General features: G+C 47.4%; 1 protein-coding gene across 1 annotated transcript in view; it reads left to right on the forward strand.

Annotated features, from left to right (window-relative positions):
* Positions 1-17541, forward strand: part of LOC148474923 (uncharacterized) — a 41953-nt gene extending 24412 nt beyond the window's left edge. Inside the window, exons 6-7 of the mRNA XM_088457979.1 lie at positions 2293-2641; positions 15921-17541. Coding sequence (XP_088314105.1) covers positions 2293-2641; positions 15921-17251 — 1680 coding nt within the window. The 3' untranslated portion in view covers positions 17252-17541. The remainder of the gene's footprint in view (positions 1-2292; positions 2642-15920) is intronic.
* Positions 17542-18078: the final 537 nt, after the last annotated feature.

An 18078-nucleotide genomic window follows, 5' to 3' on the forward strand; every position in this document is an offset into this window, starting at 1 on the left:
ATGTTTCGGACGTTCGCTCAGACATAGAGGCGTCAACAGACCGCAAAGAGCGAGCGCTCAATTTAAATAGCCAGCCCCTTTTTCTGAACGAGCGTCCGCAAATAGTGTCCTGCTCTGAATCAGGCCCTCAGTGTGAGCGAATACTGTGTATTAGGAATGCAGAATATTGGTGATTCCCTCAGAAAGTTTGTGGCCCCTCCAAACATTTCACAGAAGTAATCCTACAAGGATATGAGAAATTAGGACATACAGTACCAGGGGTATTAAAGGGCCCTATACAGGTGGTAACTTTTTGGGCAAAGGAAGCTCAGCCCTCAGTGACAGAACTTAGCAGAGGCAGCTGGATGACCTCACTAGTCATTACCACTTCGATATATTATCCTCTGCTGGTTCTCAGTGTGTGACACATTCTCCTCACAGCCATGTAATAAATGTATTATTATGCAACATATGTTATTTTAAATGTTTCTTTGTGGCCCTCGCTATTGTATTGCCTGTGTACATCCCATAGTAAGGGCTGCCAAGGAGGACTGAAGGCGAAAACCGTAAATTATGTATCGGATAATTCCTTTTGTTCTGAGCACTCCATGGCGGCCCAATGTTCCCACCCATCTTGGTTCATAGTGTATATTTTTCAGAGATAGCTTGGGAAGTTATACTGTATCACCTAGCATTGTGTGCAGGAATAGCTTGGTTAGCACTAGCTATCACCTAGCAGCAATTGCTAGGTCTGCCCCAGTTTTAGTGTATGAGGGTGTGGATCCAAGGGCATTAAGACTTGCTGACAACTCGCACAAGCAATGACAAACTTTCGCAATGCTGGAGACACTCTTCCTCTCAGCCTGCATACTTTCTTACCAGCTTCTCATACTGCCCATTTAATATAGTTTACGTGGACAATAGGTAACACATCCTGACAGGGGAAGAGGATGAGCCACATTATATACCATCCTATTGGATGTCTTTTTATTAACCTGTCTCTAGGTAAGTTAATAGGAACTTAACCCATTGTAAGGTCTGCCATGGAGTACATCAAAAGTAATGTACAGGTACATAATCTGCTGTTTTCTCTAACATCCAGTTTGGGGACACTGGACACTATGGGGTAGAGATTATGGTGCAGAAACACCAGCAGGAGTATAGTCGTGTCTGGTTAATATAAAGTGACCGTGCTCCTGTCACCACACACTATACCTCATAGTCAAATGTAAAAGAAAAGTACACGACTGGCGCATGCAACGAATATCTATCAGCAGTCCAACTGATCCTGCCCAAAGAATCCAGGATTTAAACAAAGTAATCTAAATAAATAAAGTTGTGATATATTTAGGCACTCTATGCTATATTTGTTGGCTATTAGAGACCTACTACACTTTTTTTTTTTTTTTGTAACTTCTTGTCTTTCATATATATACTACGTGGAGGAGAAAGGATCTGGGACATTTGAACATATCAGAAGAACGTCTGCTTCACCTTATCTCAGATTTAAAACTTACATGTGAAGTATATTAATGTATGGCTGTACTTTTCCAAAATGGAGTATAGCGCCTAAATATATCACAGCTTTATTTATTTAGACTATTCCTCATTGTTACCAGTATCCCCTCAAGCACTGAGGGCCTGATTCAGAGCCGAACGCTCTGACCAGAGCGCTCGCTCTGAATCAGTGCCCTCCATGAAAATGGAGCGGCCTCCTGGCCGCTCGCATAGCTGTGGGTGACCAACCACAGCATATGCGAGCGTCCATGATGATGGTCGTGATGGTCTTGACCATCGCGACCATCTGGCTTGCGACGGAGACCCTGCGGTAGGGTCTCGCTGCCGCAAGCCCTGGAGTGATTTTGGCTCTATCAGAGCCAAAATCACTCCCACTGACATCACTAGTGATGTCAGTGGGGCCTGCTTCAGGCGGTAGGCGTTCCCATGGTAACACCTCCATCTGGCAGGCACGCCCCTGGCCCGTCCAACAAAGGGGGCGTGCTGTCAATCAACATCGACAGCACGCCCCCTTTGGTGCAAGACCCAGAGCGATGGAGAGCTCGTCGCTCGCCGGGTCTCGCGCATGCACACGATGGAGCTCCCTCCGTCGTGCGCATGCGCAGTGGGGGAACATCGACCCGCTTGCGAGCGTCCTGCGCTCGCGAGCGGGTCTGAATGACCGCCTGAGTTAGAAGGCTTTGTAACGCAAATTATCTTTCATTATATGACTAGTGTGCCTCTAATATTCTTCTGGTTAATCTCAATTACTAGAACAGAAATGATTACATTTATCTTATTTTGTTGGTTATTTAGAGTGAAGATTTGACTGATAAGGCAAAAGATATAGAGAGAGAAGAAGAGATGTATGTGACTGATATGAAAGTAGAAGATACAGAAGGAGAAGAAGAGATGTATGTGACTGATTGTAAGGCAGAAGATACAGAGGAAGAAAAAGAGACATATGTGACTGATATGAAGGTAGAAGATATAGTAGGAGAAGAAGAGACGTATGTGACTGATATGAAGGCAGAAGATATAGAGGAAGAAGAAGAGACGTATGTAACTGATATGAAGGCAGAAGATAACGAGAAAGAAGAAGAAACGTATGTGAGGGGTGACCAGCAGTGTAAAGAGGAGGAAATCCTTACATATATCAGCACAGGTGAGTAATAAACACTAATTACAGCAGAGTCACATATTCTCTCTGTGCACCATGTTCGGTTTGATTTTTTTTTTTATTGATTTTTTTTATTGTTTTTCTAATAACCTAAAACAATTACACATATATTGACTCCATTACAAATTATGCTTGATACAGAATCCGTAGAGATCAAAAGCACGAAACAGATTAAGCATAATGTTGTTCAGGTACAGGACAAATGACATAGGCCCTCATTCAGAGCCGTACGCTCTGAGCAGAGCGCACGCTCTGAATGAGGGCCGGGCTCCATTTTCATGGAGCGTCCTCCTAGACGCTCGTATAGCTGTGGGTCACCACCCACAGGCTATACGAGCGTGCATTGTGATGGTCGCGATGGTCGAGACCATCGCGACCATCGAATTTGCGAGCCGGAGCCTGCGGTTGAGGTTTTCAACCGCAAGCTCCGGAGTGATTTTGGCTCTATCAGAGCCAAAATCACTCCCACTGACATCACTAGTGATGTCAGTGGGCCGGCTTTTGACGGGAGGCGTTCCCGTGGGAACGCCCCCGTCAGGGAGGCACGCCCCTGGCACGCCCACCAAAGGGGGCGTGCTGTCAATCAACATTGACAGCACGCCCCCTTTGATCGGACACAACGAGCGAAGGACTTTCCTTCGCTCGTCGCGTCTGGCGCATGCGCACGACGGAGCTCCCTCCGTCGTGCGCATGCTCAGTCCATAACATCGACCCACTTGCGAGCGGACAGCCGCTCGCGAGTGGGTCTGAATCAGGCCCATAGTCATTGACACAGAATAATATTCGATTTTATCTTAAATTACATAATTCTCAATATTGAACTTAAAATAAACACCCAACAATAAATAATAAAGGCAGACATAGTAAAACATACAATATGCAAAGATAAATCTAATCAGGCGATAAATATAGGTAAAGACAAATAACTAATATAGCAGGATATAGAGAACACTTCACAGTATATCAATAACAATAAGAGCCCACAGGCACCATATGAGCTTGTATACCAAATGTAAAATATAAATGACCAGTACTACAGGCATATAAAAGTACAAGAGTACCTAGAAACTTAAGCCTGATATAGAATAATTGCAAAATAGTACTAAATAAAATTAACAAATTCTAAAGGTGCATACACACACAACGATTTTTTTGAACGATTATCGTTAACGATATCGTTTATCGTTCAATCGTTGAAAAAAATCGTTTACTTTCTGAGTTCAAACGATGAACGATTATCGTTCATGCTCGTTCACGTTTGTAGTTCAGTCAGACTGACCAACTCAACGATTTTCAGTAAGGGAATATGTAAAAATCGTTTGTAGTTGAAAAAAAATCGTTCATTACATTTAGTAAATGAACGATTTTAGTAAACGATTTTCGTTAATTTTTCCCTTGAAAAAATGAACGAAAATCGTTTACTAAAATCTTTCATTTACTAAATAGTTGTGTGTGTATGCACCTTCAGGGGTAAATTTACTAAGATGGGAGTTCAATTTAAGAAGTGAAGTTGCCCATAGCAACCAATCAGATTCTACTTCTCATTTATCTAGCACCGTCTAGAAGATAATACCTGGAATCTGATTGGTTGCTATGGACAACATCACTTCTTAATAGAACTCCCATTTTAGTAAATTTACCCCTAATAATCTGCCAAAAATCAAAACAAAACCCTCCAAAACAAACCGCCCTATAACCCCTAACCCTGTATGGCCTAACCCCAACCCAGGCATACTTGGATCCCAGTTTCCCCTTACCAACCTACAGTATCCTACTCTATAAACACCCTCCCCCCACCCACACAGACAAAGGATAGTAAAACACATAACTGACAGGGGCAATATATTGTTGACCTTAGCTAGGCCAGACTAAACCAAGCTGTCCCACATTATAAGCATAAAACATTTTCCACAGACATACTATAAGGATAAAACATTCTTCACATACATAAAGCTTGGCAACATACTAATGTATATACTAGGATATTGTAAACAATGAAACATAGAAAATATTGAAACATAAAAGCAAAATTAGGGTCATCAAGCTTACTAAGCTGCAGCCGCTCGCACTGATTGATAGTCGCCCATCTGCGCATGCGTTTAATTCGCAGTGCGCGTGCGCAAGCCAGTCTCGGCGATGGGGAATCGTGCGCTCGTAGTAAACAGACTGGACACTACAGAATGTGCCGTTTGAGGGTGGTAACAGGTGAAGGTGCTTGTGAATGGGGGAGTGGATGTGTGAACAGAGGCGTGTCTGTGTGTCCAAACTGAGTTTTGTGGGTGTACATAATTAGCAAAGATGCATCATTGTACACGTCACTTGGTTGTTTTTTACACTGAAGAGCTTGCAGTGCTTGCGGTAGGGTAGTCAACCACATGCGCTGCGAGTGCTTCCGATGGTCCTCGATGTACCAATATTTTTAGACACTTCCAGGAGATGACGTGCGCTAGTGGGCTTGTCAAGACACGCTAATGGGTGTCTACTTACACAAAGTGATTGCTCGCCAAGACATAGTGGGCGTGCTTATGCCTTGGTGAGCGATCGCCTGCCATGCCGTTACTGACCCGAATTTGAATATGCTAGGAACGAGCGTCCGCAACTAGCGACCGGGTCTGAATCAGGTCCATAGTTCCATCCCCATTCGCCCAAAGACATATAGAAAAGTACTTGGAATGCTTTAATAATGTATCCTGAAGACAACCATCCTCCCAAGGGCACACAGAGAAAAATATGAAAAACTTGAATGGCAAAGCCTGGAGCCTCGATCCCTCCACTAAAAATGTAGAACATACACAGTGGACTCCGAACGCCTAAGGTTAAAAGGTTATTCAACATGGGAGTAGACACTTCTCTAGGTGAGGATAAGCCCCAAAATTGTTATCTCTTAAAATACATGCAGAAGGTAACCTCATCACTTGGGGACACAGCCATCACTTCTCCAAGTTTAGTGAGAAGCCTCTGTGTGGAGGTAGCAATAGCTTGAAGGATCAGCTGCAGGGATATGGCCATCTGTAAGGCAATCAGCCACGAGTATCCACAGGTACAGACAAAATGGTGGAGGCTAGCAATGGCTGCAATCGCCATATACTGCAGCCAGTGGCAGGACCTGTTGTTATGGGGAGCTGAATCCCACCACCTTATGCATAAAATGGCCGCCAACTCTCCAATCTGTTTACTGGAGACAGGAACCAGGGATAGGATACCTTAGGGAGTAGCAGGAGATCACAGGCACCAACAACAGGAAGAGACCCGCAGAGTAATCATCAGCAGTGGCAGGATCAACATGTCCGCAAGACCATCGGCGTCGCTGCTTCAGGTAAGGAACGGTCCCAAAATGGCTGCCGCTGTCTTCAGCACACCGGAGCAAGGCAGTGGGGAGTGGAGACCGGTGCAAGCAGCCGGCGGCAGAGGGATCGGAGCATAAGGAGCGGTGGCCGGGTGACAGAAGCAAATCAACGGGTAAGTATTAGGAGTTGTGATGGAAACTCCGGTTTGATTTTAACTGGTGTCTTATACATGTGGAATTTGTTTGTTCTCCCAGTTTTTCCATGGATTTCCTTCCCCTGTCCAAAAATATACTGGTATGTTGATTGACTTCTTACACAGTGTGCCTGTGGGGTGGCAGTTGGGAAGCCGACGGGCGTAATCCCGACCGCCGGCTTCCCGACTATCTAATCCCGGCTAGGGTCTAAAGACAGGCGTCGAAATCCCGACGTCTGTCATTAGACATACGGCGGGAGACCGACGCCCACATCCTGATCGAAGGGACGCAGGGCGCCGAGGGCAGATAGCCGTGGGGGGGGGTTATGTTTAGGGTTCCCGGGGGGGAATTATTGTTAGGCACCCCCCTGGGAGGTTAGGTTTTTGGTTTATCCCAGGGGAAGGGGGGGTTAGGGTTAGGCACCCCCCCCGGGGGACTTAGGTTTAGGCAGCAGGGAAGGGGGGGTTAGGTTTAGGCACTTGGGGGGGAGGTTATGGTTAGGCACCCCTAAAGGAGGGTTAGGGGGTAAAATAGGTTAGTTAGTACTTACCTGGGGACGATTGGGATTTTCAGCCTTGTCGGCCTTCCGCTGTCGGGATTTGAACCCTGCCTGTGTGTGTGTGTTAGAGTATCTAGATAGATGTGTAACTGACTACATAATAAGCCCTATTATTGGCTTATAAGTAAACAATAATAGTAATTAAGTCAATACAAAAATCTACTCAGCCCCCATTAAATTCCTGCTCTCCCACTCCCATCATATCATTGTGCTAACAGCCCTGAGATCTGACCAGTCTCCTCCCCACAATCTCTGGTGTTTCTCATACATCAGGAGCCATCAGCCCCTATTATACTCCTGCTCTCCTCCTCACATCATGTTACTGTGTGTTACCAGCCCAGAGATCTGACCAGTTTCATCCCCACACTCTCTGGTATATCTCATACATCAGGAGCCATCAGCCCCTATTATACTCCTGCTCTCCCCCTCACATCATGTCACTGTGTGTTACCAGCCCAGAGATCTGACCAGTTTCATCCCCACACTCTCTGGTATATCTCATACATCAGGAGCCATCAGCCCCTATTATACTCCTGCTCTCCCCCTCACATCATGTCACTGTGTGTTACCAGCCCAGAGATCTGACCAGTTTCATCCCCACACTCTCTGGTATATCTCATACATCAGGAGCCATCAGCCCCTATTATACTCCTGCTCTCCCCCTCACATCATGTCACTGTGTTACCAGCCCAGAGATCTGACCAGTCTCCTCCCCACACTCTCTGGTGTATCTCATACATCAGGAACCATCAGCCACTATTATACTCCTGCTCTCCCCCTCACATCATGTCACTGTGTGGTACCAGCCCAGAGATCTGACCAGTCTCCTCCCCACACTCTCTGGTGTATCTCATACATCAGGAGCCATCAGCCCCTATTATACTCCTGCTCTCCCCCTCCCATCATGTGACTGTGTGGTACCAGCCCAGAGATCTGACCAGTCTCCTCCCCACACTCTCTGGTGTATCTCATACATCAGGAGCCATCAGCCGCTATTAGACTCCTGCTCTCCTCCTCACATCATGTCACTGTGTGTTACCAGCCCAGAGATCTGACCAGTCTCCTGCTCGCACTCTCTGGTGCATCTCATACATCAGGAGCCATCAGGCCCTATTATACTCCTGCTCTCGCCCTCACATCATGTCACTGTGTTACCAGCCCAGAAATCTGACCAGTCTCCTCCCCACACTCTCTGGTGTATCTCATACATCAGGAGCCATAAGTCCCTATTATACTCCTCCTCCCCTCACATCATGTCACTGTGTGTTACCAGCCCAGAGATCTGACAAGTCTCCTGATTGCACTCTCTGGTGTTTCTCATACATCAGGAGCCATCAGGCCCTATTATACTCCTGCTCTCGCCCTCACATCATGTCACTGTGTGTTACCAGCCCAGAAATCTGACCAGTCTCCTCCCCACACTCTCTGGTGTATCTCATACATCAGGAAACATCAGCCCCTATTGTACTCCTGCTCTCCTCCTCACATCATGTCACTTTGTGTCACCAGCCCAGAGATCTGACCAGTCTCCTCCCCACACTCTCTGGTGTATCTCATACACAGGAGCCATCAGCCCCTATTATACTCCTGCTGTCCCCCTCACATCATGTCACTGTGTGTTCCCAGCCCAGAGATCTGACCAGTCTCCTCCCCACACTCTCTGGTGTATCTCATACATCAGGAGCCATCAGCCCCTATTATACTCCTGCTCTCCTCCTCACATCATGTCACTGTGTTACCAGCCCAGAGATCTGACCAGTCTCCTCCTCACACTCTCTGGTGTATCTCATACATCAGGAGCCATCAGCCCCTATTATACTCCTGCTCTCCCCCGCACATCATGTCACTGTGTTACCAGCCCAGAGATCTGACCAGTCTCCTCCCCTCACTCTCTGGTGTATCTCATATATCAGGAGCCATCAGCCCCTATTATACTCCTGCTGTCCCCCTCACATCATGTCACTGTGTGTTACCAGCCCAGAGATCTGACCAGTCTCCTCCCCACACTCTCTGGTGTATCTCATACATCAGGAGCCATCAGTCCCTATTATACTACTGCTCTCCCCCTCACATCATATCATTGTGTGTTACCAACCCAGAGATCTGACCTGTCTCCTCCCCACACTCTCTGGTGTATCTCATACATCAGGAGCCATCAGCCTCTATTATACTCCTGCTCTCCCCCTCACATCATGTCACTGTGTTACCAGCCCAGAGATCTGACCAGTCTCCTCCCCACACTCTCTGGTGTATCTCATACATCAGGAGCCATCAGCTCCTATTATAATCCTGCTCTCCCCCTCACATCATGTCACTGTGTGTTACCAGCCCAGAGATCTGACCAGTCTCCTCCCCACACTCTCTGGTGTATCTCATACATCAGGAGCCATCAGCCGCTATTAGACTCCTGCTCTCCTCCTCAAATCATGTCACTGTGTGTTACCAGCCCAGAGATCTGACAAGTCTCCTGCTCGCACTCTCTGGTGTATCTCATACATCAGGAGCCATAAGTCCCTATTATACTCCTCCTCCCCTCACATCATGTCACTGTGTGTTACCAGCCCAGAGATCTGACAAGTCTCCTGCTTGCACTCTCTGGTGTTTCTCATACTTCAGGAGCCATCAGGCCCTATTATACTCCTGCTCTCCCCCCTCACATCATGTCACTGTGTGTTACCAGCCAGTGGTCTGACCAGTCTCCTATCCAAACTTTCTGTTGTATCTCATACATCAGGAGCCATCAGCCCCTATTATACTCCTGCTCTCCCCCTCACATCATGTTACTGTGTGTTACCAGCCCAGAGATCTGACCGGTCTCCTCCCCACACTCTCTGGTGTATCTCATACATCAGGAGCCATCAGCCCCTATTATACTCCTGCTCTCCCCCTCACATCATGTCACTGTGTGTTACCAGCCCAGAGATCTGACTAGTTTCATCCCCACACTCTCTGGTATATCTCATACATCAGGAGCCATCAGCCCCTATTATACTCCTGCTCTCCCCCTCACATCATGTCACTGTGTTACCAGCCCAGAGATCTGACCAGTCTCCTCCCCACACTCTCTGGTGTATCTCATACATCAGGAACCATCAGCCACTATTATACTCCTGCTCTCCCCCTCACATCATGTCACTGTGTGGTACCAGCCCAGAGATCTGACCAGTCTCCTCCCCACACTCTCTGGTGTATCTCATACATCAGGAGCCATCAGCCCCTATTATACTCCTGCTCTCCCCCTCCCATCATGTGACTGTGTGGTACCAGCCCAGAGATCTGACCAGTCTCCTCCCCACTCTCTCTGGTGTATCTCATACATCAGGAGCCATCAGCCGCTATTAGACTCCTGCTCTCCTCCTCACATCATGTCACTGTGTGTTACCAGCCCAGAGATCTGACAAGTCTCCTGCTCGCACTCTCTGGTGTATCTCATACATCAGGAGCCATAAGTCCCTATTATACTCCTCCTCCCCTCACATCATGTCACTGTGTGTTACCAGCCCAGAGATCTGACAAGTCTCCTGATTGCACTCTCTGGTGTTTCTCATACATCAGGAGCCATCAGGCCCTATTATACTCCTGCTCTCGCCCTCACATAATGTCACTATGTTACCAGCCCAGAGATCTGACCAGTCTCCTCCCCACACTCTCTGGTGTATCTCATACATCAGGAAACATCAGCCCCTATTATACTCCTGCTCTCCTCCTCACATCATGTCACTATGTGTCACCAGCCCAGAGATCTGACCAGTCTCCTCCCCACACTCTCTGGTGTATCTCATACACAGGAGCCATCAGCCCCTATTATACTCCTGCTGTCTCCCTCACATCATGTCACTGTGTGTTCCCAGCCCAGAGATCTGACCAGTCTCCTCCCCACACTCTCTGGTGTATCTCATACATCAGGAGCCATCAGCCCCTATTATACTCCTGCTCTCCTCCTCACATCATGTCACTGTGTTACCAGCCCAGAGATCTGACCAGTCTCCTCCTCACACTCTCTGGTGTATCTCATACATCAGGAGCCTTCAGCCCCTATTATACTCCTGCTCTCCCCCGCACATCATGTCACTGTGTTACCAGCCCAGAGATCTGACCAGTCTCCTCCCCACACTCTCTGGTGTATCTCATACATCAGGAGCCATCAGCCGCTATTAGACTCCTGCTCTCCCCCTCACATCATGTCACTGTGTGTTACCAGCCCAGAGATCTGACAAGTCTCCTGCTCGCACTCTCTGGTATATCTCATTAATCAGGAGCCATCTGTCCCTATTATACTCCTGCTCTCTCCCTCTTACATCATGTCACTGTGTGTTACCAGCCCAGAGATCTGACAAGTCTCCTGCTTGCACTCTCTGGTGTATCTCATACATCAGGAGCCATCAGCCCCTATTATAATCCAGCTCTCCCTCTTACATCATGTCACTGTGTGTTACCAGCCCAGAGATCTGACCAGTCTCCTCCCCACACTCTCTGGTGTATCTCATACATCAGGAGCCATCAGCCGCTATTAGACTCCTGCTCTCCCCCTCACATCATGTCACTGTGTGTTACCAGCCCAGAGATCTGACCAGTCTCCTCCCCACACTCTCTGGTGTATCTCATACATCAGGAGCCATCAGCCCCTATTATACTCCTGCTCTCCCCCTCACATCATGTCACTGTGTGTTACCAGCCCAGAGATCTGACCAGTCTCCTCCCTACACTCTCTGGTGTATCTCATACATCAGGAGCCATCAGCCCCTATTATACTCCTGCTCTGCCCCTCACATCATGTCACTGTGTGTTACCAGCCCAGAGATCTGACCAGTCTCCTCCCCACACTCTCTGGTGTATCTCATACATCAGGAGCCATCAGCCCCTATTATACTCCTGCTCTCTCCCTCTTACATCATGTCACTGTGTGTTACCAGCCCAGAGATCTGACAAGTCTCCTGCTCGCACTCTCTGGTGTATCTCATACATCAGGAGCCATCAGTCCCTATTATACTCCTGCTCTGCCCCTCACATCATGTCACTGTGTGTTACCAGCCCAGAGATCTGACCAGTCTGCTCCCCACACTCTCTGGTGTATCTCATACATCAGGAGCCATCAGCCCCTATTATACTCCTGCTCTCTCCCTCACATCATGTCACTGTGTGTTACCAGCCCAGAGATCTGACCAGTCTCCTCCCCACACTCTCTGGTGTATCTCTTACATCAGGAGCCATCAGCCCCTATTATACTCCTGCTCTCTCCCTCGCATCATATCAATGTGTGTTACCAGCCCAGAGATCTGACCAGTCTCCTACCCACACTCTCTGGTGTATCTCATACATCAGGAGCCATCAGCCCCTATTATACTCCTGCTCTCCCCCTCACATCATGTCACTGTGTGTTACAGCCCAGAGATCTGACCAGTCTCCTCCCCACACTCTCTGGTGTATCTCTTACATCAGGAGCCATCAGCCCCTATTATACTCCTGCTCTCCCCCTCGCATCATATCACTGTGTGTTACCAGCCCAGAGATCTGACCAGTCTCCTACCCACACTCTCTGGTGTATCTCATACATCAGGAGCCATCAGCCCCTATTATACTCCTGCTCTCCCCCTCACATCATGTCACTGTGTGTTACAGCCCAGAGATCTGACCAGTCTCCTCCCCACACTCTCTGGTGTATCTCATATATCAGGAGCCATCAGTCCCTATTATACTCCTGCTCTCCTCCTCACATATCTTTGCATGCTAGTGGCCAAGTTATCCGAACAGTCTCCTCTCCAGACTCTGGAATATCGTATGTCAGTGTACATCAGTTTTATAATGAAGTCACTGGTAAATGTGCTAAAATGCCATTGCACTACCACATGTGACAATATCCACTGTCTTTCTTGAGTAATTTTATGTGACAGATTTTTGATATACTGTATACCTATATACTACCCATCACAATGAACACGTTACACAAACTGCACTTCGCCACACACAGGGCTATAACCACACAGCTGTCTTTGCACATTGGCTCTCTGTGGCTTGGATGCTCTATATGGTTGCGTTATATCTGCTGACCTGTCTCTGTATCCTGCTCTGCCCTTCTGGTGTCTTCCTCTTTCTGCTGTTACCAATCTGTGCCCTGCGCCATTCCCCTGCCCTGTCCTACTGCATCCCCCGCTCTGTGCCCTGTGCCATTCCCCTACCCTGTCCTGCTGTCTCCCCTGCTCTGTGCCCTGCACCATTCCCCTACCCTGTCCTGCTGCCTCCCCCGCTCTGTGCCCTGCGCCATTCCCCTACCCTGTCCAGCTGCCTCCCCCGCTCTGTTACCTGCGCCATTCCCCTACCCTGCTGCTTCCCCTGCTCTGTGCCTTGCACCATTCCCCTACCCTGTCCTGCTGCCTCCCCCACTCTGCCCTGCACCATTCCCCTACCCTGTCCTGCTGCTTCCCCCGCTCTGTGCCCTGCGCCATTCCCCTATCCTGTCCTGCTGCCTCCCCTGCTCTGTGCACTGCACCATTGCCCCACCCTGTCCTGCTGCCTCCCCTGCTCTGTGCACTGCACCATTCCCCTACCCTGTCCTGCTGCTTCCCCTGCTCTGTGCACTGCACCATTCCCCTATGCTGTCCTGCTGCCTTCCCTGCTCTGTGCCCTGCACCATTCCTCTACCCTGTCCTGCTGCTTCCCCGCTCTGTGCACTGCACCATTCTCCTATGCTGTCCTGCTGACTCCCCCTCTCCGTGCCCTGTACCATTCCCCTACCCTGTCCTGCTGCCTCTCCCACTCTGTGCCCTGTACCATTCCCCTACCGTGTCCTGCTGCCTCTCCCACTCTGTGCCCTGCACCATTCCCCTACCCTGTCCTGCTGCCTCCCCTGCTTTGCTCCCTGCGCCATTCCCCTACCCTGTCTTGCTGCCTCCCCCACTCTGTTCCCTGCACCATTCCCTTACCCTGTCCTGCTGCCTCTCCCACTCTGTGCCCTGCACCATTCCCCTACCCTGTCCTGCTGCCTCCCCTGCTTTGCTCCCTGCGTCATTCCCCTACCCTGTCCTGCTGCCTCCCCCACTCTGTTCCCTGCACCATTCCCCTACCCTGTCCTGCTGCCTCCCCTGCTTTGCTCCCTGCGCCATTCCCCAACCCTGTCCTGCTGCTTCCCCCGCTCTTGTCCCTGCACCATTCCCCTACCCTGTCCTACTGCCTCCCCCGCTCTGTGCCGCCATCATTCTGTGTTGCTCTGTCCTATCGCTCTCCTTCCCTCTCAGCGGTTATATACAGTGACTTATTACCCTAATTTAGTAACATGACTCTGGTGGGGCTACTCTCCCTGAGGATGACCAGAGGACCATATAGAGGCTGCTTTTGCTACATATATATCCACCTGGAGAACTTTGTGTAGTGTGGACGCAGTTGTTGGTAATTAACCCATTCGCCCTGTTTATGTGTGAGGGGGGTCTAGATGGATATTGAGGTTCACCAACATCACTGGCTAATGAGGCTTCCTGCTCTGTGATGATGTCTAGAGAACGTTACCACGCAAAAGGCCGTATTCAATTAGCGGTGAAAACTGAAATTTTTTTCGCCATCAGTAAAATCTACCGATTTTCGCCCAAAAAAATGGCGAAAACAGCAAACAGGCGAAGATGGAGAAAAAAAACTGGAAAAACGTTTTCTCCATCCCAGACCAGGAAAAAAAACAAAATCCCTATTTTTGGCTAAAAATGTGGGAATTTCTTTCAGAACCCTTTGGAGACCCCCTCTAATGATAAATTACCCCCCAAAATTTGTAAGTTGCGTACTTTGGCGAAAAACAACCGCGCATATTTAAAAAAAAAACTAGTTGAAACTGATAGCATTTTTTCCAGTATATTACTGTTCCACATAAATTGGGAGTACGTTAAAATGAGTGCAAGTATATTTTTGTATTGTAAAAACGCATTTTTAAAAACCATTAAAAAACCGCCTGCTGCGACCACATGCGATGTTTAAAGCACTTGTGAGACGCATCCATAACGGCCACCGAATAACCAGGCCCAATAAAACCATTTAACAATTTTTTTTTCACCCAAAATTTGCGCAGTCGTTTTTCACCAAAGCACGCATCATTCAAATTTTTTGGGGGATTATGTGGGGGGGGGGGGGGGGGCCAAAGGGTTCTGAAAGAAATCCCCACATTTTAGCCCAAAATAAGGATTTAGCATATTTTTTTTTTTACCCCATCTAAGCCTGTTTGCTGTTTTCAACGTTTTTTTTTTTTTGCGAAAATCGTACGATTTCAAAAACAAGGTCTGCATTTGGGGGGAGATATCCAATGCTGATGTTTCATCTGCCTGTCCCTGGGGCTGGGTCTATGACATGTGCTGATAATGTGCTTGGGGCATTTTATGGCAATATTTTATCTGTTCATAGGCCCTCATTCAGAGCCGTACGCTCTGAGCAGAGCGCACGCTCTGAATGAGGGCCGGCCTCCATGAAAATGGAGCGTCCTTCTGGACACTCGTATAGCTGTGGGTCACCACCCACAGGCTATACGAGCGTGCAGTTTGATGGCCGCGATGGTCGAGACCATCGCGACCATCGAATTTGCGAGCCGGAGCCTGCGGTTGAGGTTTTCAACCGCAAGCTCCGGAGTGAATTTGGCTCTATCAGAGCCAAAATCACTCCCACTGACATCACTAGTGATGTCAGTGGGCCGGCTTCTGACGGGAGGCGTTCCCGTGGGAACGCCCCCGTCAGGGAGGCACGCCCCCGGCACGCCTACCAAAGGGGGCGTGCTGTCAATCTCCCTCCGTCATGCGCATGCTCAGTCCAGAACATCGACCCACTTGCGAGCGGACAGCCGCTCGCGAGTGGGTCTGAATCAGGCCCATAGAGTCTTATTTGTTGTTGGTACATTTGTAAATGTAATAATATGGTCATAGTTTGCAAGTGCAAAATAAACATCTTAGTAATAACACAGTGGTGTGGTGGTTAGCATTGCTGTCCCACAGCTCTAAAGTCATGAGTTTAATTCCTGAATATCTGTGTGGGGTTTGTATGTGTTTCCACCAATCCTCCAAAAATCATACTGGTAGTTTAATTGGCTTATAGCACATATTAACACTAATGTGTGCGTGTCATAGTGGTAATAAATATACATTGTAAGCTCCACTATGGCATGGACTGATGTTAATGGTCTAATATTCTCAGTAAAGTGCTATGAAGTATGTCTGCGCTATGTAAAGTACTGTGAATAATAATAGTTTCTTTTTTTCCAGCAGATGGACGCACAAGCAGGAATTCCTTGGAGGGAGATCTCATCTTGTCTGCAGATATTAAAATAGAAGATATCACACAGGAATCTCCAGGAATCAACCCCGATACTCTAAATATACATCCAGTGTCTCACAGTGCAGATATATCATCTGATTCTTATAATCATCAGGACTGTTCTCCTGACACCTCGGCTTTTGTTACACGTAGTGCAGCTCATACACCTGATAAATTATTTCCCTGTTCTAAGTGTGGGAAATGTTTTACATATAAATCGCTTCTTGTGACACATCAGAGAATTCACACAGGTGTGAAGCCATTTTCATGTTCTAAGTGTAGGAAATGGTTTACACGGAAATCAGATCTTGTTATACATCAGAGAAGTCACACAGGTGAGAGATCATTGACATGCTCTCAGTGTGGGAACTGTTTTTCAGAGAAATCAGATCTTGTTACACATTGGAGTAGTCACAGAAGGGAGAAAACATTTTCATGTCCTTTGTGTGGGAAATGTTTTGTACGAAAATCAAGTCTTCTCAGACATCAGAGAACTCACACAGGTGAGAAACCATTTCCATGCTCTGAGTGTGGGAATTGTTTTGCACGAAAATCAAGTCTTCTCAGACATCAGAGAAGTCACAAAGGAGAGAAACCATTTCCATGTCCTGAGTGTGGGAAATGTTTTGCACGAAAAGCAAGTATTGTCAGACATCAGAGAAGTCACACAGGGGAGAAACCATTTCAGTGTTCTGAGTGTGGGAAATGTTTTGCACATAAATCAGTTCTTGTTGCACATCAAAGAATTCACACAGGGGAGAAACAATTTCCATGTCCTGAGTGTGGGAAATGTTTTACACACAAATCAGATCTTGTTACACATGAGAGAACTCACACAGGTGAGAAACCATTTCCATGTTCTGAGTGTGGGAAATGTTTTGCACATAAATCAGTTCTTGTTGCACATCAAAGAATTCACACAGGGGAGAAACCATTTCCATGTCCGGAGTGTGGGAAATGTTTTGCACGAAAATCAAGTCTTGTTACACATCAGATAAGTCACACAGGTGAGAAACCATTTGCATGTTGTGAGTGTGGAAAACGTTTTATACTAAAATCGTATCTTGTCAAACATGAGGGAAGTCACACAGGGGAGAAACTATTTTCATGCTCTGAGTGTGGGAAATGTTATTCACAAAAATCATGTCTTGTTATACATCAGAGAAGTCACATAGGTGAAAAATCATTTGTATGCTCAGAGTGTGGGCAATGTTTTAAAGTTAAATCAATTTTTGTTGAACATCAGAGACTTCACACCGGTGAGCAACGATTTCCATGACCTGTATGTGGGAAATATTATGCACGAAAATCAAATCTTGTTACACATCAGCGAAGTCACACAGGGGAGAAAACATTTCAATGTTCTAAGTGTGGGAAATGTTTTACACAAAATTCAGCTCTTGTTAGACATCAGAGCTGTCACAAAGGTGAAAAACCTGATATTTATAAGGCATCAGAAAATTCTCTAAATGTCATTGCATTAGTAGATGTGGAACAGTTGCAGTAATATTCTATAAATAAGTAAAATGTAATAATAATATTTGTGTATATAGCACTGTCTTTCTTAGTGTCAACCCTCAAGTTTTCACAACAGGTCATGTTTTGTAGATATCTGTCTGTGGAAGCAGGTGGGTATGATTAAAAAAAAGTCCACAAAACATGACCTGTTGATGATACTTGGGGACTGGAGTTGAGAACCACTGGCTAGCACGTTTCTCCAAATAGGATTCAGAACACTTTAAATAGGTGATGCTGTCATCTTGGGTGCGCTTTCTAAGTAATAATCATCAGTCCATACCCCATTGAGTTTACAGTCAAAGGTCCTGATTCAGACCTGCTTGCTAGGATGCGTTCACTCGTAGCTGGCCGATGTTCACATTGTGCGCATGCATACCCTGTGCGCATGCGCAAACCGCAGCAAAAAATTGGGAAGCGCTCGCATTCGCATAGACAGCCCAGCAGAGTGACAGGAGAAGCCGTTTGTGGGTGGTGACGGGGGCCGGCCACTATAAACGGGGGGGTGGAGATGCGAACGCAGGCGTGCCTGAGCGTCTCAACGCTGTTCCAGAGGCGTGCATAAATTATAAGCAGCATCATAGTACACGT

The sequence above is a fragment of the Taudactylus pleione genome, unplaced genomic scaffold (genome assembly GCF_031769625.1).
Source record: "Taudactylus pleione unplaced genomic scaffold, aTauple2 ptg000800l, whole genome shotgun sequence".
NCBI lineage: Eukaryota > Metazoa > Chordata > Amphibia > Anura > Myobatrachidae > Taudactylus > Taudactylus pleione.